The 23129-nt window shown below is 43.2% G+C and overlaps 1 protein-coding gene across 2 annotated transcripts in view; it reads left to right on the plus strand.

Annotated features, from left to right (window-relative positions):
* The window catches only part of PRIMA1 (proline rich membrane anchor 1), an 87227-nt gene extending 64306 nt beyond the window's left edge, over positions 1-22921 (plus strand). Inside the window, exons 4-5 of one of the 2 annotated variants that reach the window (XM_060261955.1) lie at positions 6407-6536; positions 16755-16946. In XM_060261955.1, the coding sequence (XP_060117938.1) occupies positions 6407-6536; positions 16755-16779 (155 nt within the window). In that variant the 3' untranslated portion in view covers positions 16780-16946. Of the gene's footprint in view, positions 1-6406; positions 6537-16754; positions 16947-22486 lie in introns of those variants that run through there. The other variant, XM_060261954.1, reaches the window with a different exon arrangement.
* The last annotated feature ends 208 nt before the right edge of the window (positions 22922-23129 follow it).

The following is a 23129-nucleotide window of genomic DNA, read 5'->3' on the forward strand; positions in this document are numbered from 1 at the left end:
GAAATCCACTATTGTAGATGGCCAGCTCTGTTATAACCAGAGCAGCAGGTGCGATTTTGAACACTTGAAACAGGCTGTTGCTTCTCTCGCTGTCTTACAGTCCAACACAAAATGAAGCCAGTAGAATTCCCCTGGTTCAAATAATCTTAGCTCCATGCTGGATGTAGTTGTTCCATTTTAATAGTTACCTGGGGGTTTGTACCTCATGCCCTCCACCCAACAGCCTGTGAAAAACCTCAGATTCTGACACACCTGAGGATGGGCTGCATGTCGTTACCGGCCTATTTCTTATTGCTGTGAGATTTGATGCAATTTGAATTTACCATGTTGTCCATGGCTGATCAAGCGTTGCCGGATGCATTTCTAAGGGTCAGAAGCTGTGAAGTGAAGCTGATATAGTGACATTCTGGATATGCCAAGAAGTCACTGAAGTGCAATCATGAATACTATATAAGACATTTTAAAGATAAGATATATATTTGAAATTGATCCTCACTGCTAACCAGTGTTAAAAGCTTAATTCTGTAACATTTCCCCTGAAATTTGGAGCTGGAATATTTTGTGTCTTAAACTGTAACTGTTCAAATGAGGTTTGCTCTTTTCAGCTTACCTTGTCAAAATATTTAGTGCATTTTGTAAAATGACAAATGAAAACAAAAATAAGTACTACTATTACTAGTAGTGCTAATGTCTCACAGGAAAGCCAGTTCCGCCTTCTGTGCGAAGGGTTGGTTGCAAAGGCAGAGCTGAATTGTTGGTCCAAATCAGTGTACCTGAAATATTGTAAAAGCATCTTCTGCAAATTAGTTCTAACCCCATGCATTCCCTCTTACATACTCCTCTATTAACAATAAGGCTGCCAATAATTTTGCCTTAAGATGTTTCTCTGCGCCTTTAATTACTGTGTGGTATAAGCAAGCTGTGAGGTGTAACTTCTGCTTTTACTTCTGTCCTCAGCACAGCAAAAGCTGTACTTGTCAAACATTTCCATGCCATGCTCAGAAGCATTCTCCCCACCACCACCCTTCAATTAGATATTCTTTTTTATTTTAATGAAAGCATGCTTCTGACATTTTTGCTTACAGAACACTTCCCATCCTCCACATGCTCTTTCAGTGGCTAAAAAGCAAAGGAGAAGAAAGTAGGGGGAGGAGAGGTTTAGAATAAAACTCTTTGGTCTGAAAGCATAGGGACAAAAGGCATCCATGTGTGTGTGTCAATATTCCCTCTAAGCTGCAGAGTCTTGTGAGCAAAAATTCTACTTTGTGAGCTGCTGTCATTCAAGCTGTGAGCTACTGCATAAAATATTGTGCTCTGGGGTCATCCTTCCTGAGCTAAGACAAATATGTGTGAGCTGGAAGCTAAAAATCTGTGAGCTAGCTCATGTTAACTCAGTTTAGAGGGAACACTGGTGTGTGTCCTTTTGTGCCTCCAAATACTGCGCCCTCAAAATTTCCTGGTGCTTTGTCCGAAGAACCCTTTGGATTCTGTTACCTGGTGCAGACCTTCACCATATCCTTTGGTGGAGGAATTCTTCCTTTTCAGTCTAACTAGGAGCATCGCTATGGCTGTAGAAGGACTTGAAGTAGATCTCTTGCATGGTAGTTAGGGTTGCCAAGTCCAATTAAAGAAAAATCTGGGGACTTTGGGGGCGGAGCCAGGAGACATTGGGGGTGGAGCCAGGAACAAGGGTGTGACAAGCATAATTGAACTTCAAGGGAGTTCTGGCCATCACATTTAAAGGGACAGCACACCTTTTTAAATGCCTTTCTTCCATAGGAAATAATTAAGGATAGGGGCACCATATTTGGGGCTCATAGAATTGGACCCTCTGGTCCAATCGTTTTGAAACTTGGGTGGTATTTTGGGGAGAGGCACTAGATGCTATACTAAAAATTTGGTGCCTCTACCTCAAAAAATAGCTCCCCCAGAGCCCCCAATACCCACGGATGAATTCCCTATTATTTCCTATGGGAATCGTTCTCCATAGGGAATAATAGAGTGCCCAGTAGACATTTCCCTCCCCCCCACGCTTTCTAAAGGGGGGGAGGGCCTCCAAACCAGGGAATCCCCTGCCCCTCCCTCTCTCTCTCACACAAATACTTACTAGATCTTCTTCCTGCAGAACTTTACTTGCTGTGAAAACCAAAGCAAAAGAAAGGGAGGGGCCGTTCTCCATGGAAACTATTACTGACCCTTTCCAATGAAGCCCTTCCTGTTTCCTGCACAGCCTTAAAGGCACACATTTTACAAACGGATCAGTTTGCAGATTTCTAAACCTGCAGGAGCTCTACAACTACATGATGACTATTAGGGATTGTAGAATCTTTTGGGCTCAAGTGCCGTGTTCTACTGGAGAAAGTTTTTCTTCCAGACGTTTCGTTCTCGGCTGCGGAGAACATACTCAGTGGCGTTGCAGCTGGAGCAGGTGCTCTGACCTTCTTGGCTGCTGTGCATTGAGTGAGGCCAGGGCTGCTGGAGAGCTGCTATTTCTAGGCTGGAGGGGGTGTGGTGAAAGGGCAATAGGTTTGTGATTGTGCCCATTGTTTGGTGGGGCTTCCTGGAAGGGTAGTGATAAGGAAACTGGCTGTTGAATGTGACCATTGTTCTGTGTTAATTGCTGGGAGGGTTGGAAGGGGTGTGAAGAAAAGGAAGATGGTTGTTGACTGTGCTGATTGTTCTGTGGAATGTGCTGGTTGTTCTGTGAATTTCTGCAATTTATAGTCTGTAGGGTGTTTTGCAGAGCTGGATACCAAGATTGGTGGATGGAAATGCCAATCTTGGTATCTAGCATGGATGGCAGAGATATAAACTTTATAAAGATTATTTTAGATGCCAAATGCAATATCAGGCTTGATTGGATTAGGTGTGATGTGCAGAGGGGTAGAAGGCATGGAGACATCAGCATTGGTAATGAGACAGGAAACCTAGGTATGAATTTGGTGCAGGAGGGCTGATAACAGCCAGCCAGTTTGGGGCGGATGGGAGGCATCCTAAATTAGGCCAGCTCAGAAAGAACAGTCTCAAACATTCCACATGCTCCTCCACAAGCCGTCCTCATCCTGTCCGCGGGCGACTTTGGCGCGATCAGACAGCTGTTGCACACTATCACTGTAGCATGATTTGGGTTTCTTTTTTCCCCCATTCATTTTTTAGATAACCACATGGGCACTCACACATCCATGCGATTGAATTCAATTTTTTTTTTGCTACCAAAAAAGGCTGGAAGTGGCTTGGGGTGGCTTGGAAGGTTCAGGCTGCCAAAGTGCCTCGCTTGTATGCTTCTGCATCCAGACACCAAAGAGGCGACTGGCATGAGGCTCAGAAATCTGCTACCACTTTTTGAGCCGCTCTGAGGACGCCAGAGGACGGGGCGAGGATGGGATGGGCACAGGCAGCAGATGTGCATGTTTGGAAGGGTTTTTCATGTCAGTTTCCGAGGCATCTCTGAGTCAGCCCAAACTGCCCACCTGTTATCAGCTGAGGATTCAGTCCAGGAGGATGCAAAGAATAAATGGAAATAAGTCTGAAGAATTGAGGAGTGACTCACAAAAGAACATACCCTAACACAAAATTTGTTAGTCTTTAAGAAACCACAACATTCGAAACCAGTGTGGAAACATCTGAACTTTCCAGAACATTCAGTTGCTAACCTAAGAGTGACAGTTCTCTTACAAAGGAATTTCAAAGGGAGATTAGAAAGAGAGGCTGCTGAATTGCAACTGATAATGAAGCTCAAGGAAATGCATCCTCCTGGACTGGTAATGAGAAGGTTTCTTCTCTCATTACCAATGCCTGCTATTGTCATTTGGTGTCTGAAATCACTTCACTCTCCAAAATACAAGGACGGACTCACATTCTAATCTAGCTGTATCTTCAGAAGCGAGCAGCGACTCGTGAAAGCTCATGCCCAGCCACAAATGTTGTTAGTTGTACTGGACTCCTATTCCTTTCCACTAATAAAGAATGCAAGCTGTGCTGTTAGGTCCCCCTCCCCCTTTGGCTTACTTTCTCTGGCCCTTTCCTTCCCCCCTTCATCTCTCTCTCTCTGAAGAAAAAGTGTGCTTGCACACAGTACTAGTACCAGGAATAAAATTTTGTTGGTCTTAAACAGGGGTTCCATTCTCTCTCTCTCTCTGGCTCTTTCCCTCCTTAGGGTTGCCAAGTTCCTCTGCTGCTGTGGTGGGAGACCCCTCTCTCTCATGCTTTGCGTGCATGGTGTGATGACATCACCTGAAAGTGATGTCATTACAACTGGGACACACTAGGATTTGTGGTTTATTCATTTTATTTTATTTTTTATTTGATTTGATTTATACCCTGCCCTCCCCGCCGAAGCAGGCTCTATGGTACCATAGAGTTTTACCATGAATCCTAGAGCATCCCTGACGTGACATGCCTGGGTGACATCACTGCACAGAATACATCATGTGATGACAAGGCTCTTTGGGGGCAGGGATCCCCCCAGCAGCCTGCTCCATGCCGGCGGCTTGGGGCCCCCTAACTGGGGGATCCCCTGCCCCCAGTGGGAGCTTGCCAGCTCTATCCCTCTCCCCCTCTCTTTCTCTCTCTGAAGAAGTGTACTTGCACACAAAATCTTACACCTGGAATAAAACGCTGATGGTCTGCCACAGGGCACCATTTTCCCCTTTCTTTCTCTGGCTTTTCCCCTCCCCCTCCCTCCTCCCTCCTCCAAACTACACAATACTTCTGCCACATGATTACCAAGGAGACTAGCAGCAAGTCACCAGCTGTAAGTTCCCCAAGGGAAGTCCATTCAGAAGTGCCACAGGGGCTTGTTCAGCTCAGGACCAAGGTGTGGCTGGAGACAGGGCTCCTGCCTTCCCCCTGCATCCTTTCCCTGAGGACATTATTTGCCCTCGGGGGAGCTGCACCGGATGCTTTCTTGTGGTGTCCTGATAGAAGCCTCCATGGCAGCCGTGTGCTAGATGTAATGTGCTGTTTGGCCCTGCTGTGACTTGAGTGCACTTCAGGAGGAATTGTTTTCATTCTCTCTGAATTCTATAGGAAGTTTTCCAGTGAGGCCAGGGTTGGGGGCTGGGATCCAAGATGGAAAAGCTCAGGATACTGGCTGAGCCATACTCTGTGCCCAAATGCTCCTGATGCCTCCCAGTTCTGTGCCAGTTCTGGCACTGCTTAGAGACATATTGGTATTTTCTCAGTATTATGCTATTGTATTGCTTAGTAGTTATCCTAAGCTACTCAGAAACAGGATGTAGGTGCTTTTTGTTTTTTTGGCAGAAACTTCTGTTTAGAAGCAGTGATTAGACCAGGCAATTGGGAAAAAGGCCCCTCAACAAACTGAGTTTTCAGGTGGTGGAAGTTTCTCTCCCCAACCTGCTTTTAAACTTAGCCTCCTCTCTACCCAAGGTTATTACAACAGTGACCCTGCCTCTGATTACAGGCTCTGCCAGTGGTTCAAGATCGATCTTCCCTAATTTAGTTTAAGAGCTGGACATAGCAGCATGTCATTAAGTTTGTAAAAGCAAACGGCTGCATCTGATGGGCAGCCACCAAGAGATTGTGACCACCGGCAATGACAAACCATTTTCATTTCTGGACCCTTCTCAGGAATGTTACAGCAGAAACCGTAGTGGTCATTGGCCCCTGATTTGCTCCCCCCCTCCCACGACAGTGTTTTAAGGGGAAAGGCACCACTGTGTTTTATCGCCTGGTGCATCAGGTAACCTCTTTGGCCATGTCTCCAGCACTACATTCTGGTGAATGAAGCTTCTTACCAGATCACACATCATCTTGTCTGGAAAAACTTGTCAATAAAAGGGCATTTGCAGATACCTTAACCCCTTCTACCTTAGCCACACAATTGGAAGTGTCTTTTATAAAACTAGGAATTTCTTGCACAGAGGCTCTCAAAAAGAAATCTACAAACTGAGATAATGGTTCCAACAATGATCCAACTCCGGACACAGAAGGTCTTCCCAGGGTTGGGAAACCCTTTTTATGAACCTTGGGAAGAGTATAAAAAATGGGAACCCGAGGAGGATAGGGATTGTGGAGAAATTCATATTCCATCTGTGAAATGTATCTCATTTCTCTAGCTTCTGTCAAGACTAGATTTACCACTTTTGAACACCTGATTGTGGAATCTGATGGTAAAACCAGATAATTGGTATCCAATAATTGTCTTTCTGTTCCTCCAAAATAATCTTCCCTATCTTGGAGAACTGTAGCTCCTCCCTTGTCCACTGGTTTACAGATTAAATTGGCATTTTAAGCCAAATTATCTAAAAAATTTCTGTCATGATGGTTTAGATTGTTGAAATATGACCTGTTGTTGGACTCCAACTGTTCTAATTCTCTTAATACTAATATCTCAAAAACTCAACTGTGTGGGTTGTTTTATTTTCCACATTGTCTTTTGCAGCTACCACACCACCCACTTGTCCCCCTCCAGAGACCTGGTGGCCAAGCCCAGTGCTAATTATTGCAGCATGCTGCACCACACCAGTGTTCCTCTTTCTAGTTTTCATCATTTGCTACAAAGCCATAAAAAGGTAAGACTCTATCTCTCCGTTTATGCATTTAGTCCATATCAGAGTGCATTCCATATAAGAGCTGCAAGAAAAGTTGTTTTATAGATAAACACTGGACTGTCAGATGAAAATCTACCCTTCAAAATGCTACTTAGAAATCAGATTATTGTGTGTCCTTAAAAAAAAAAAATGACAGCCAAATAGCTGTGCATAAAGAGACTCCCAGTGGCTTAACAGTAACCCTGGCTACTGCTTTTCCAGTAAATTTCTATTGTGTCCTTCCTTCCTTCCTTCCTTCCTTCCTTCCTTCCTTCCTTCCTTCCTTCCTTCCTTCCTTCCTTCCTTCCTTCCTTCCTTCCTTCCTTCCTTCCTTCCTTCCTTCCTTCCTTCCTCCCTCCCTCCCTCCCTCCCTCCCTCCCTCCCTCCCTCCCTCCCTCCCTCCCATTTGCAGTGACTTGTCTGCCTTGGGATCCATTGTTTGTTATTCTCCCACTACAAGAACAGGCTTTTCCTTGCAAGCTAGGCTATACACCACTTCCACCACATGGCTACATCACCACTGATTATAGAGAGTCAGCCTTAGTTTGTTTGAAAGCCTGAAACAATACCTTGGCAATGTAGGAGCCACTGTGGCAAGGTGCCTTCCTGCATTGCTGAGCCTCATGGGAAGAGCTTACAGTGTGACTCCTCCCCCACACCAGAATCAAGAATCCAGGAGAATAGGTTAATGCTGACCTGTGGAGGACCCACAGCACAAGCTGTATAGACTCTGTAACTCGATTTTGGTTTTCTGCTAGTGCCTGACCTCTAGTTGCATGGGTGGATGGCTGGCAGGCTGCTCCTGAGAGAATATTCTTTGTAAGTTTTTATTAATGGCTTGACTTTTCTCTCAGCGTTTAGGGATGTTGCTTTAATAGTGATATTCTTGACTTGTAGCCAGCAATTAGGATAGAAGATGCTTAGTTTTAACTATGTATCTCATCTCAGATTCTGGTGTGTGTGTAATTTCCAGCCCTAGCAGATGGAAGCTTAGCCTGTTATTTCCCTAACTTTGATGATTTGTTAAAATCCCCTTGTAAGTAAACCTGGTTGTTGCATATCATTTTCTTGAGGTTGGTGCAAACCTTGGCCAGGGCTCCACACATGAGTGTAGGACTTTTCCAATTATTTGGCAGTGCTGGCTCCCATGCTGCTGGGGTAATGTAGGGATAACATGGATGAACAAATTTCTCATCTAATGGGTATCTTGCTGACTGGGCAGATGGAAGGTTTGGATGTGTTGATTGCTTCACATGTGCAATAGCTTCTCCATGCAGCAAGGATGCCTGGGAGAAGACTAGCTTGGAACTCTTCCCCTGGCATGATCATCTGTCATGTATAGACAACCAGTGTGCTGTAAGGGATAGAGTGTCTGACTGGGATCTAAGAAACTCCGGTTGGAATCCTCACTCTGCCATGGAAGCTTGCTGAATGGCCTTGGGCCAGGCACAAACTCTCAGCCTAACCTGCTTCACAGAGTTGCTGTGAGGGTAAAATAGAGGAGAGAATGAGGTAAACCACTTTGGTTCTCCCTTGGGGAGAAAAGCAGGGCATACATGAAGTAGATAAATAAACAAATGGTATCCTATAAAGCATTTGAATGCCCATTTGAACTCTGTAATAATACAGACAGCAACAGATAAATCATATGAAATTTTTACTTGTCTTGTTCTCAGAATTCTTTAAGGATTTTTTTTTAATGAACATAACCTCATTGGGAAGTTCTCCCAGGCAAATACTTATGGTCTTACTCCACCAGACTGCAAGGTGGTCTAGGTCAGTATTGCCTATTCTGACTGGCAGCAGCTCTTCAAGGGACTCAATCAAAGAAAGATCTTTCCCAACACTTGCTGCCTGAAACCTGATCTTCTCATGCAGATATGCAATACTGTTTAAGGTTTTAATTAGTTAATGCTCAATATTTGTAAATGTTTTTATTGTTATAAGCTGCCCTGAGCCTGCTTCGGCGGGGAGGGCGGGATATAAATCCAATTAAATAAATAAATAAGAATGAGATAGTAGAATGCTGGAGTGATAGAATTCTGATTTTGCATGCTTCTCCGTGTAAATATATATATATAACTCCGCACAAATAGAAAAATGGCTCAGAAGGGAGGAAAGACAGGGGTTTGTAGAGAACTTTTAAAAGGTAAAGGAAGCACCTGTGTAAGCACCAGTCATTTCCAACTCTGGGGTGACATCGCATCACAACATTTTCATGGCAGACTTTTTTATGGGCAGATTTGCCATTGCCTTCCCCAGTCATCTACATTCTACTCCCCAGCAAGTTGGGTACTTGTTTTACCGACCTAGGAAGGATGTAAGGCTGAGTCGACCTTGAGCCAGCTACCTGAACCCAGCTTTCACCGGGATCGAACTCAGGTCGTGAGCATTCAGACAAGTGCTTTGACCTGGATACCTCATGCTAATCTGATTGTGGAAGCTATGCAGAGTTGGCCATGGTCAGTATTTGGATGGGAGACCACCAAGAAACACCAGGGTCAGTATGCAGAGGCAGGCAAACCACCTCTGAACATCTCTTACCCTGAAAACTCTATGGGGTCGCCATCAGTCAACTGTAACTAGACAGAAAAAAAAATCATCATTTGAACAAGTGATTGTCATACTGCAATTGTAAGGGCTATTCTGAGGCACCAGCACTCTGCTGCCTCATTCAGCCACATATTCCAGACCTGAGATCCTAAACTAGAGATGTTAGGAAATGAAGCTGGGACCTTTGACATACAAAGTATATGCTTTGAATTGTGCTCCCTCCCTGTTACCTTGGATGTTTTAAAGTTTTTGTATTTCTGGTATAATGCCTGAGGTTTACTTGTAGCCAGCAATTAGGATAGAAGATGCTTAGTTTTAACTATGTATTTCATCTCAGATTCTGGCTAGCAAGTGTGTATCATGCAGTGCAGCTACAAAATTGTTCTTGTCAGAGCTTTTTTTTGTAGAAAAAGCCCAGCAGGAATTCATTTACATATTAGGCCATACACCCTGACATCACCATTGTTTCAAACAGGGCCTTTTTGTAGCAGAAGCCCAGCAGGAACTCCTTTGCATATGACACACACACCCTGATACCAAGCCAGCCAGAACTGTGTTCCTGCTAAAAAAAAAAAAAAAGCCCTGGTTCTAATCTCTTTTCCGATTTTCAGGAAGTAAATCAGGACTTCCAGGGGAATAATGCAAATCTTTATACCTTATTTGATGTTGCTTGGTATGGGATTGATCCATCAAATCTGCTACAGGCACATGTGTGCAGGGGATGGACCTGTTTTTCTTCCCCTCTCCATGGTGTGTGCACAGAGAACAGGTTTTATGCCAGCCAATAGTGGGAATGGAAGGGCCTTTTTATGTGTCCCATATCTCTGTCCTCTTCTCTCCACTCAGTGCAGGAATGCATGGAGGTGTAAAATTTCTGGAAAGCGCAACTGGGACGGCCTTTGGACAGGTTGAGTGCAGGAACGGGACAAGAGGCAGCTGCACATGTTTGGTCACACTTTTTTGGTTGCCCACATCCCATCCCTGTGCTGGCTTAAAATGCCGGTCTGGATCCAGCAATTGACTTCACTTTTATCTGCCCCCTTTACAGCTATCAAAGCTGATGAATATCACCCCATCTTGTGGTATCCAACAGCATAACTCAACTCTGCAGTGTATGAAGAAATATATATTTTGTGAATCTACTACCCCTCAACTTTATTGGATGAATCGGTGTTCCAGTAATACAACAAGAAGAGAGATTCTCTCTATTCAGTCTTCCTACATTTTTAATAATGTCATGGTAATAAAACTATCATAATAACACGAGACCAATGGCAATAGCCTACCTCGCAGATTTGCTGTAATGCTGAAAATGGCAGGGGCATTAAAGGTTTTGGAAATTATAAATTGATTCATTAATTTAAATATTTTTAATTCTGCTTTTCTCTTGCACTGCAGAGCTCAGAGTACCTTAAATGAACCCTCTACTCCAGGGGTGTCAAACTCATTTGTTATGAGAGCCAGATCTGACATAAACGAGATCTTATTGGGCCAGGCCTTGTCAAGTTGGGCTGAGCCATGTTGGACCAGGCCACATGTGTACCTATTTAAGATTAGCTAGCAGAGATATAAATTTTATAAAGAACACAGACAAACACACACACACATATATACTTAAAACATTATCATTCATTGGTCAAAGATGCTTTCTTTGTATTTCTCCCATGGGAACCAGGAAACTGGCCAAAGGAATAATAATAATAATAAACGTTTTATTTATACACCGCCCTCCCCGCCTAGGCAGGCTCAGGGCAGCTAACAAGACATGGTAAAACCATGATACAAATAAAACAATATATAATATAATTAATAATTTAAACAGTAAAACCAATAAAACAATATGACATTATAATACAATCAAATTATGTGTAAGATGGCTCGGTGTTATTGATCTTATCAAGAGTTCCGTCTTAAAAAGCTAGCTGGAAGAGGGCAGTTTTGCCGGCCCTACAGAACTGGTTAAGATCCCGTAGGGCCCGCACCTCTTCCGGCAGTTGATTCCACCATTGGGGGGCCTTTGTAGAGAACGCCTGTTCTCTAGTAGTTTTTAATTTGGTTTCTTTTGACCCAAGGATTTCGAGAAGATTTTTTGAGCTTGATCGCAGTGCTCTCTGGGGAACATATGGAGAGAGGCGGTCCCTAAGGTAGGCAGGTCCTCAACCATATAGGGCTTTAAAGGTGATGACCAGCACCTTGTAACGAATTGGTAAACAAGTGGCAGCCAGTACAATTCCCGCAGCCCAGACTGCACATGTTCCCACCGAGACAGTCCCAGTAGCAGCCTGGCTGCTGCATTTTGCACTAGCTGCAGTTTCTGGGTTCGATACAGGGGCAGCCCCATGTAGAGGGCATTACAGTAGTCTAACCTCGAGGTGACCGTTGCGTGGATCACTGTTGCCAGATCGCCGCGCTCCAGGAAGGGGGCCAACTGCCTCGCCCGTCTGGAAGGAAGCTCTGGCTATTTCCTTCCTTCCCCGGGGACTGCGAGGGAGCCTCAGTCAATAGAAGGAAGAGAGGCTTGGCTCAGTAGTTCTGCTGTGCAATTGAGAGAGCCTAGTCAAGCTCTAATACAGAAGGAAGCAAGAGAGAGAGGGAAAAGGAAGCTTGGGGGCCTGATAGGGACCTGATTCAGCCCCGGAACTGCATGTCTGAGACCCCTGCTCTACCCCATTACAATTTAAAACCACGGGGCGGGGATATGTTCTCAAAGGAAACATTGGAAATTTTAGAGCATTCTGAAATATTTTCGCCTTTTGAATGAATGGATTTTTTTAAAGACAAATGTGTAGTATAAACATTTTTAGTGAAGATAGCAGAAATAATGTGTATGCTATAGTTAATAATGTCATCAGTTTTGTCCACAATTAATGTGCTATAATAGGTACAATTATAAACCCCGAAGGCGTCACAGTGCTGTTGTTCAATTTCATTTTCCAGTCATTACATTGCGTAGGGGGATCCCCCCAAGCAGGGGAGGGGAGAAGAAGGTGCCAGCATGGCAACAGTCGCTGTCTCTTGGTGGAACATCTCATTTTTAATGCACTTTCCAACTGGATTTTACCAGTTCATACAGTAAAATCCAGTTGTAAAGTGCATTGAAAATGGATTGAAAGTGCATTGTTGTTGTGTGTGTGTGTGTGTGTGTGTGTGTGATCACAGCCTTAAGTTTGGCCCTAGCTTTTGGAATTGACAAGCTTGATACATCCTTTTCCCCTCTCCCTTTCCTTTCCTTTCTTTCTGCTTTACTGGCTGATGGATTCTGGATTATGTTCTCTGTAACAACTGATCTTTTTCGGTTTTAGCAATTTGTTTCAACTTCTTGGTAATGTTCTTTTACTTGGTCTTTGCATTGAGCAGATAATTCAAAACAGATTGGGAAAAACCCGACTAATTGGGTGCAAGGAAAGTCCCAAATGTAAATAAATCCAGTGCAATCTGAGATCTGCAAAGAAATGAGTTTGTGAGATGATAATTCCTTGGCCAATATATCTCTCCAAACATACTCAGAGGAGACAGCAATAGATGCAAAATTCTTTTAGTGTCAAGAGGTCACTGAAAACACATAATCTTAGTAAGCACATCTGATTACTGCTTTAGCCTTCAGTAAACATGAGCTCAGATCTGACTTAATGTCGTGGAAAATAAAATTCTGTTGCCTTCACCAAACATATTATTGCTTTATGGGTTTTTAAAAACATGTATATTATAGAAGCACAGCCCAGTATGGTTTCTGGACACAAAGGAGAAGCGCTGTAACTCAGTGGTAAAGCACATGCTTTGCATGCAGAAGGGCTCTAAGTTCAGTCCCTGACACATCTCTACTTAAAGGAACAGCAGGTGCTAAGAAAGAACTTTCTTTGTCAGAGAGCTGCTGTCAATCAGATTGTACTGCAGGGCTTTTTTGTAGCAGTAACTCCTTTGCGTATTAGGCCACACACCCCTGTCGTAGCCAGTCCTCCTGGAGCTTACAGTAGGCTCTGTACTAAGAACCCTATAAGCTCTTGGAAGTTTGGCTTATATCAAGGGTAATATGGCTACCTAATATGCAAAGGAGTTCCTGCTAAAAAAAATATGCCTAATATGCAAAGGAGTTCCTGCTAAAAAAAAAGCCCTGGTACTAAGACAGATGGACCAGTGGTCTGACTTGGTGTAAGCTTTGTGAACTCAAGCAGCCAATAGCAGCAGAAACAATGTCATCTAAATGAGAGCGGAAGTCACAGGAAAGATGTTTGGCTGATTTCTAGCCTGACCTCAAGTTGGCCTATTCTAGAGCAGAATGATCTCAGCACGATATAATGCCACAAATTCCACCATCTGAATCAGCTATTTTCTCTGAGGAACTGATCTCTTTTGTCTGGAGATCTGCTATAATTTCCAGGAGATCTCCCAGCCCACATAGAGGTTGGCAGCTGTACTTTAACAGGCTATTCTTAAGTGCTGTTTCTGGACCCACAACATGTTGGTTATGAAGTGGTCTCACATCTCATTGAGTGTGGCTAAGGAATCCAGTCCAAACTCCAGCTGAGGTGCAATTTTGTATCATCTCTACTATTAGCTTGCACAGACCAGATGAGTCAGCTGATAGTAATGTTTGTGGTCACTCAGCCATTACATCAATGTAGCTATCACATCAGGAAGTGTTTACATACATTGTAGGAACATTTCTGTCACATTCACTTGAATAAATGGGAGAAAGGGGAAAATCATTAATTAAAATTACTTAGGATGAGGAAACAGTATTCCTTAGAATATATTCATTGATTCAAAGCAATGACCTGCCCATACATTATAGTCTAAAAGAGTGCTATCATAGCCAACTGCTTTGCCATTATCCATCTGCCTAGCTTCAACCAACACAGATCTGAAAAAGAGGGCTTTGACTCTCAAAAGCTTCGCCCCTGGAAATCTTGTTGGTCTCTGAGGTGCTACTGGACTTGAATCTAGCTCAGAAAACAAATACAATGAGATCACCTGCTCCTCTAATGGGTTTCATTCTGTTGGTTGAACTACTCAGTTCAGAGAGTGCAGTGGAAAGACTTCGGGGAAAAGCTGCAAGTTTGTTGAGAACTCAACACTAGAGTTAAAACAATGCATGAGATGAGATAAAGAGACATGCTTTTTTTAAAAAAAAGAATTTGCTGAGTCAGTGCAGTTTTTATTGTTTAAAGGATATTCAGATGAAAGCCAATGGAGCAAAACCTCTTCTTTTGTTCTGTCATGTAGCTGTTCTCCAGAGATATTTAAAAGAGAGCAGACCTGTTTCCCAGACTTCTGTGCCCTTTAATCATGTGTTGATTAGAATTGTTTGGAAGATAACTCAAGACTAATTTCATATTAGTATGCAAAAAACAAAAAGCCTTTTAAGTATCACCCGTATATCCACACATTAAACATGACTTTTTTCAGCAGCCTGTTCCACCTAGGGAGGTGACTTCTTGCCCCTGCTCAATTTGCAGTGGAATTGATCAAAGGATTTGCTGACAGAATTCTGTTGCTGAATCAGCAGAGGAACATAGGCTAATGGTCCTTCCCCACAGAGGCGTACCACTCAGTTGCTTTTGCAGAGCCTCTGTGTGTATCTCTGAGCACAGAGAAAAGCTTCTCTTCAGTTCCTCAGAAATGTCTTTATCTTCTGATGATAGTTTAAAATAACACAATTGCTTTGTAGAGAGAATCATAGGATCGGGTTGATGTTGTAAAACAGTTCAAAACTGCGGTGGGGGGGGGGGATGCATAATGGTACCTATGAATGTCCTTTACATTAGCAATCTGATCCATTTAGCTCAGTTACAGGGGCAGCCCTCCCATTTGGCAGAATGAGATGGCCTCCTCAGGAATCAGCCATGAAGCATCCTGAGTAAACTCAGGCCAGTTACTCTTTCTCTGAGTCTAACCTGTCTTGTTGTAAAGGCAAAATGGAGGAAGAAAGAACCATGTATACTGCACTAAACTCCTTTAGGAAAGGGTGGGATAAATTGCAGTGGACAGATAGAAAATCTGCACAACAAAGGCTGTAGTGGAAATTCTTGTCACAGAAGCCAGACCTAGGGTTGCTGCCTCCAGGTGGAAACCTGGAGATCTCCCACTTTTACAACTGATTTCCAGCTGGCAGAGATCTGCTCACCTGGAGAAAATGACTGCTTTGAGTGGACTCTATGGCACTGTACCATGCTGAGGCCCTTCCCCTCCCCAAACCCCATCCTCTCCTGGGTCTACCCCCAAAGTCTTCAGGTATTTTCCAACACAGACCTGGCAATCCTAGATGTAGCTATGTCAGCTCATGCATCCTTTGGAAAACTGGCATTAAGAAGACAGAAGACTGAGTGACTCTCAGATATGTAGGCTCATCCTAATAGCGAATTGGCCTATATTGCTCATCTGAGTGTGAAAATAGAGAGTCAGAAGCTAAAAACATCTCCACAGTGACAGACAATTTTCAGCTCCTACACCCACTACTCCTACATACATAGACGATGTTTCAGCATAAATTCCATTCATTTCAATGAAGATTACATGGGCCTCTTCCCTAAGAAATCAAAAATTCAGTTGCACCTTAAAATCTAACAACATTTGGGCCAATATTTATTTTCTTTCAGTTTATTTAAAACATTTCTATGCTGCTTCTCCAGCCAGTTCAGGGAATCATAGGTGGTGAACATTAAAACATTTCAGATATTAAGAAGCATTTTAAATACAAAAATGTACAATATTTAAAACAAAGCAAAAGATAAGCACATAAAAATGCACAGACAGGGAGGTGGGTTAATAAGTGTTAGTGAGGGAATGATAAACAAAACAAACAAATCTTAACCCATTGGCAGAAGACAACAGTAGATGGAGACAGAAACTCCCTGGGGTGGGAGTTCCAAAATTTTGGCACCACAACCAAGAAGGTCCTTTCTAGGGTTAGATCAAGATGGGTAGTCATGTTTGTCTGTAGTACTTTCTAGGGTTGCCATGCTTCTGCCTCAGATGATGGGGGCTACCACTACTACCTGTTTCTTAACCGTGAGGACCATGTCCAGCAGTACCCCCAAGCTATGACTCTGCTCCTTTAGAGGCAATGCAAGCCCATTCAAAGCAGGAGATACCCAATTCATGGGTCAAACCTTCCTCCTACTAGTAGCGCCTCCATTTTATAGGGGTTAAATTTCAGCTAGTTAACTCTCCATATACCTGCTCATAGTTTCCACAGCCACATGTGATTTTGGGAGGCACAGCTCAGTTCCGCAGAAATGCAGAAATGCAGAAGGAAATCAGCTCCATCACAACTAACTTTTGTTTCATTGTGCTGTTACTCTCCCAGTAAGAAACCCTGTTCACATGTTGTAGTGAATGCACATACATCCTGCCAGCCCATGTGTATGCCTGTTTGTAAGAAAGAAACAACATGTGTTCACTTTACCAATGGAACTAGGGAACTGTACATGGATAAATGGAGAGTTTGTATCACATGATGAGTTGTATGTTTGTTGACTGCACCAGGAAAATCAACACAGAAAGAACAATCAAGTGTATTCTTTACACAGATTGTATGTGCATTCACTGTGACTAGTTCTCTGTGGTTTTGTGGTTCTGTGTCTGCTGGATTTACTCTTCAAATGTATTTCATGAAATATCTTCTTAATAATATTCTCTTGGTTTTAGGGTTCATGAAAATTCATGCATTTGAGAGATGGTTATTATGGATGGCGAAGCACCATTTCATCCCTGTCCTTGGAATCATATTAAAATATTTCCTTTGTACAGAGATGAACTTTCATTTCATTCCAAACCATGTTGTAAGAAAAGTTTGATGATATACTACACAGCAAAACACTCCATGTAGGAGATGGATGGGGGGAAACTGCATTTTAAGGAACTTCATGCCCTGTATCTCCAGACATGGAGTGAGTATCATGGATTTGATGACCATTACACTGACTGACGCCTGTACTAATTGTAGGGCACATGCCTTACCTTAACCAGATGTACTGGAGTGGGCAGAAAAGCAAAACAGAATCAAAGTGGAAGGAAGAAGAAATGAGATGGGGGAGGGGGGGAGAGAATGAAGAAGAAAAGCAAACAAAATAAACAATGAGCGTTACAGCATTATTTTAAAAGTAGACCTGCATACACACACCGAAAGTCAAATTGATTTTTTTTTTCAAATTCACTGCTGTTTTTCCTAAATGTTCAGTTTGTTTATAATTACACTAAAATTGTTCTATAATTGCCCTGACTTGGGTGGCCCAGGCTGTCAAGGAAGGGTTTCTTGACAATGATCTTATGTCGACCTGTCTCCAATGCAGATCTTTGTTTCTGGATATATAAGCCTGCTCTCATCAGATCTTGGAAGCTAAGCAGTAAGTCCTTGGATGGGAGACCACCAAGGAACTCCAGAGTGAGGAACTGCACAGAGGCAGGCCAAGCCTAAGCCACATCTGGATGTCTCTTGCCTTGAAAACTCTATGAAGTTAGTCAGCTGTGACTTGGTTTTTCACTACTACAAAGTATATCACTTTCAAAAATGTGGAGAATTGTTTTTTTTTTAAAAAAACCTTTATACTCTGAAAATATTCAGAAAAGTGGGGCCAAACAAGGAGAATGAAAAAGGAACACATGCGATTGTCTTTTTAGAAGGATACATCAAAACTGAATGATATCATTCATCATTGCCAAGGCTTTTAATACATGGGTTGTGTTTTGTGAACCTCCTCCTCCAGTACTTTTCTCATCTAAAACTGAAACAACTAACAATAGCAAAAACATCTGGTTTTTTGAAAATGTGCATTCTTGAAACTATTTCTTATGACCTGAGCAGAGCTTCCACAGAGGACATTTGAAGTGGATTTGCTACACCTGGTTATGAGGGAATCTAATGACATTAACTATGCTTAACACCAATAATGATGCACCATGCTTAAAACAAACTATGGAAGGAAAGGGGGAATAAGTATGGGAGAGGGGAGGAAGAAAGACAGGAAGGCCACAGGTTGCTCCTAGTCTTAGTTATGGCTAGAGATCAGGGATGTTTCTTCTCTAGTGGACCTGGACCACTGGAACTGGGATACTAATAACAATGAGTGCTTCAGCCTACATATCCAGATCACTGAAGATTTGTTCCCCATCCCACATCACAGGAGCAACATGAATGTATCATGTACATATCCATCCTCCCCCACCCCGTTCTCCGTGTTCCCTGGCAGCAGGTTGCAGCAGTGCCTGTCTTTGCCTAATATGACAGGAAGCTACCGCCCACCTTCTCCCCACAATACCACAATCAGGTGAGATATGGCAGAGGGAATGGGGAGGAGGGCTGGGCCAGGATCTGTACTTTCCCCCACACAATGGAAGAAGCAGCCTCCCCACCAGCCACCCTGGGACTCCCTCCTAATGCTGTGGTTGGACAGGGGTGTGGCTGGGCTGGTTAGCGCACCCCATATCTCTTTGCATCCTAGGTGATTGTCTAGGGCTGCCTAGCGGATGCCCACTCCTGGCCCTCAACTCCTCTCATTTTGTGTGTTTGTGTGTGTTTGGGTGGGGGGAGTTATCTTACCATCTGTAGGGCCCCTTCCAGCCCAGCATGTACCCATGTGAAATGCCCAGCTTATTAATGGGGAAGAATATCCGGACTGGAGGAATCCAGTCAAAAGAGATTTATATTCTCTTGACTTCTTCATTCTGTTAAGTAATGAAAATGGACTTTTATGATTAAATCAAATAGAGGTGTATATCGTGCATGAAGTGTGGAATTCTCTCTCTGTGTATCAGTATAGATGGCGACCCAACTCCACACATCCTGTGTGATATACAATTAATTCCTTTTGTTTCTCCCTTTTTGCTATTTGAAATGTAGAATTTAGATTTATTTTCTTGGCAGTTTACAGCGCTTGGTTTCCTGGCTGTTTTGCAGCGTTCTTAAAAATAACCACAACAGATTGAGGGCACAGGCCACCAGCAGTCTCTCCCACATAAACCCTAGAGAAAAGATGACATGGTTATGCAAGCTCCCAGTTGTTTAATATTGGAAGATGAAGATGTTTGGGAAGATAAATCCGTATGGTTTTCTAATATCTTCCACAGTGCCCCCCCAGTAAATGCTACTAACAAGTTGCTTGTTTCAAGTGACTTTTCACTGGGCATATCTGTGCTACAGAATTAAAGCAGCAATTCTGTTTCCCTGGAGACTCGTGGAAATGGGGGGGGTTGGGGGATAGGGTCCTCTGAGGGTGAAGAGAGGCATAATGTTAAAAGATGGCTTGCAAACACATTCTTTAGCTATGCTATGAGATCAGTTTCCTTTGGAGTTTATGATGAAGAAGAGCATACCAATGAATCAGTTCAGCCATCGCCCTTGTCCCCCTAGCCCACCCATTTGCATCTGTTGCTGCTGTTGCCACTTTCCTGTCCTCTGGGGAAAGTTAACAAAGCATGTCATGCCTGAGCTTGGATCCGATGGAGCATTTTTGTGTGTGGAAAGTTTTCTACCTGCAGAGCAATACCCTCTAGCCTCCCCCTTCCCAATGCAGTCCAAACGGTCCCTCAAAATGCTGCTCCTGAGATACAAGCCCGCTCCCTGGGGACAGTATTTTGGACCACAACAGAAGGGAGAAGAGAAGAAGTCATGCATCTTAGGCAGAAACACTTCTGCTCATGGAAATGTGCTGAATCCAAGCCTCAAGTTGTTCAAGGCTTGGTACTCACCTACTTAAAGGATTGGGGAAGATCCTACTCCTATCCAGGCCTTTTTTTGGTAGAAAAAACCCAGCAGGAAGTCATTTGCATATTAGGCCACACACCCCTGACATCACCATTGTTTCACACAGGGCTTTTTTGTAGGAAAAGTCTAGCAGGAACTTGCTTGCATATTAGGCCGCACCTCCTGGTGCCAAGCCAGTCGGAACTGCGTTTCTCCTAAAAAAAAAAAAAGCCCTGCTCCTATCTAACCTCTCCAGTGAGAAAGTTTATTTATTTAAATATTTATGTCCCACCTTTTGCTTTGGCTCAAGTTTGAAGCCTTCCTCCAATCTAAGGAGACTTTCTCTAAATTAATTAAAGGAAGAGCCAGTTAAGTTGAAGGGAAGTGCGTTAGGTTGGAGGACGGCTACTTGGAGGATGGGTGGATCCACCCCACTCTCTCTCCCTATATGAACTCAGGTGGCGACTGCTATCTTTCTGGCAGTTCTTTTTCTCCTCCTCTCCATGTGGTTCTTTGAGAACTGTTACTGTCTGGCTTTTAAAGAAATTGCCAACAATTATGGGATCACGCTTCATAATAGAGAAATAAGAAACAACCAAACACTGTTGATATAGTTGGCTAACATATTATAAACTTTTATCAAAAATCTTATAAAGCTATTCACCACTTAAGAAGGAAGTCATTGTGATAGTTATAAAAGAGTCCATTATATTTTTACTATTTTTATATTTTTACTATTCACCTTCTTATGCGGTGAATAGCTTTATATTTTGTAATAAAAGTTTATAATATGTTAGCCAGCTATATCACAGTGTTTGGTTTGTTTGTTATTATTTTAAAGAAATTGCCCCCATGAATGGAATGGTCTGTTTGATACAGTGTCTGCCCTGATGTCCCTCAGGGGCAGGTGAGGATAGTTGGTAGTAATGAAGCAAATTTTTAAAAAATAAATAAAATTCTGCCCATGAGTTTCAAGGAGCCTCAGAAGACCAACCATTGGGCTGAGCCTGTGGGACAACTGAAGTCCCCAGAATAACTCCAGGGTCTCTCTTCATTTGGATTAATGTTAGGTTCTTGATAGGGTTGCCAGCCTCCAGATGGGGCCTGGAGATCTCCCGCTTTTATAACTGATCTCCAGCGGGCAGATATCAGCTCCGCTGGAGAAAATGGCTGCTTTGACGGATGGACTCTATGGCATTGTTCCATGCTGAGGCCCCTCCCCTCCCAGATCCACCCCCAAAGTCTCCAGGTATTTTCCAACACAGACCTAGCAACCGTACTTCTTGATCAGTCCCTTGCAAGTTGCAGGCTACTGCACTGACTACTAGCTAGGAGCTCACTATTTCCTCACACCAGAGTCTCCAAAAGCAAGCTGTTCTTGTCCAAGAATATGCCCTTTCCAGAGGCCTGTGTGACTGCAAGCTTCTTGCCATCACCTGACTCTGGATGGCAGTTTGTTCACTGGAGCTTCCCTACTCCTGACTGCCACCATACTCTCTCCAGGGCTGGCCTATATAGTCTCCAGTTGCAGTGATGTCATTTCCAGTTTCACCAGCCTGCTGCAGCATCACTTCCCATTTACTGAAGAGGGTTGATCCGGCCTTTGGACACCTAGCAACTTCCATGCTCAGTTGGGTTTCCTTACACTGGCTTTTTGCTTTTATTATTTAGGCATAAAAACTAGGCCAAAAATGCTGCTTTGAGATACAAATGAGATCTGATACCAGGAGATCCTCTGTTTAATTTAGTGGTCAGGAAATACACACTTAATAAAAAAAAACCCAAATCCATAAACTGGAAAGGTTTCCCCAGGGTTCATAGCATTCATGAACCAATGCAAGATGAGGCTTTGCCATAGGGTGGGGATTTAACCCTCTCCCCTGCACCATTTTTCCAGTCTGGATTTGATCCCAGAGAGGATGCAATTATTCAGGTGCCCATAAAGGGTTCATGTAGTCCCTCTACAGGGAAAATAGTCAAGGAAATATTACAGGTACGAAAGTTAACTCCCCATCTGGATTGACTCCTGCGCTTGCCACATGCTTCAGTTTATGCCTGAAAATATTGTGAGAGATTCATTTATGGATTCCTTAACAGCTCATCTACATGGGCCTTAAGAATCCCACTCCTTTAATTTTTGATAAATATGTGCCTACGGCCAGGGCTTTTTTTATAGCAGGAACTCCTTTGCATATAGGGCCACACACCCCTGGCATAGCCAATCCTCCTGGAGCTTACACTAGGCCCTGTACTAACAGCCCTATAAGCTCTTGGAGGATTGGCTACATCAGGGGTGTGTAGCCTCATAATGCAAAGGAGTTCCTGCTACAAAAAAAGCCTGCCTGTGGCTAAACTGGATCATGCTGTACCTTGTGTGTATTGCTTCCTTCCCACACCCCAGTGCCCTGAGATCAACCCATCTATCATTCCACTACCTGTTGTTTTTTTTTAAGGTTACATTCATCAAATATTGCGGAGTTACTCAATACACTTGCTGTGGATTCTTGGAGTTGTGCAAAGGAGCAGCACCCTAAAATAATATTATTTATTTTCACTGAACAAGCCTTTGCTTTAATTGTTTGAGTGGAAAGCTTTTGAAATGTTGCCCATTGATAATGAACCTGTTTATCCTTTTCTCCTCCCCTCTTCTCTCCCTTTTTTAAAAAAATCAAAATCAAAATCCTGTGCTTCATCAAAGGAAACCACTGAGAAAAGAAGAGAATGGAACGAGTCGAGCTGAATATGCAATGACCGCCTCCCAAAATAACAAGACAGTTGACGTTAACAATGCGGTGGTATAATTTCCGAGACTCTCCCCCCTTGAGTAGCAAATGTTAAAAGCACACATGGCATCAGCAAGGTGGGTGAAAAGCAGCGAGGAGAGAAGGCCTGTGGGCCAAGGACTTCATTTCAGAGACAGGCACGCACCAGTTATTCCAAGAAGAAAAGCAGACGATTCTTCTGCAGCCTGCTGATTGTCACAAAGGGAGGGATAAACTTACCGGTTGGGGCTCCTCTGAGAAAAGGCCTCACAAAGGCGTAATCACTGCATGCCGCATCTGTTGAAAGCAGCATCATGATGCCCCCCAGCTTCCCCGCCCCTTTCCTCTTTAGTTATTTACTTATTTTTGACGGACTGCCATAAAAGCGCTGCTTTAATGGGATCCCTTTATTTTTTTTAATGGTAGAAGGTGATCTGTCAGAAGCAACAGTGTTGTAACAGGGTCTGAAAAAGCTGAGCTTTACCCGCATGGGTCCAGTTTTTTTATGTTTTCCTTTCCAGACCATCAGCCTTTCCATTCTTAATTATGATTGCATTATTAAAGTGGAAAGTTTCTCTT

Source organism: Heteronotia binoei, chromosome 21, assembly GCF_032191835.1.
Source record: "Heteronotia binoei isolate CCM8104 ecotype False Entrance Well chromosome 21, APGP_CSIRO_Hbin_v1, whole genome shotgun sequence".
Classification (NCBI taxonomy): Eukaryota; Metazoa; Chordata; class Lepidosauria; order Squamata; family Gekkonidae; genus Heteronotia; species Heteronotia binoei.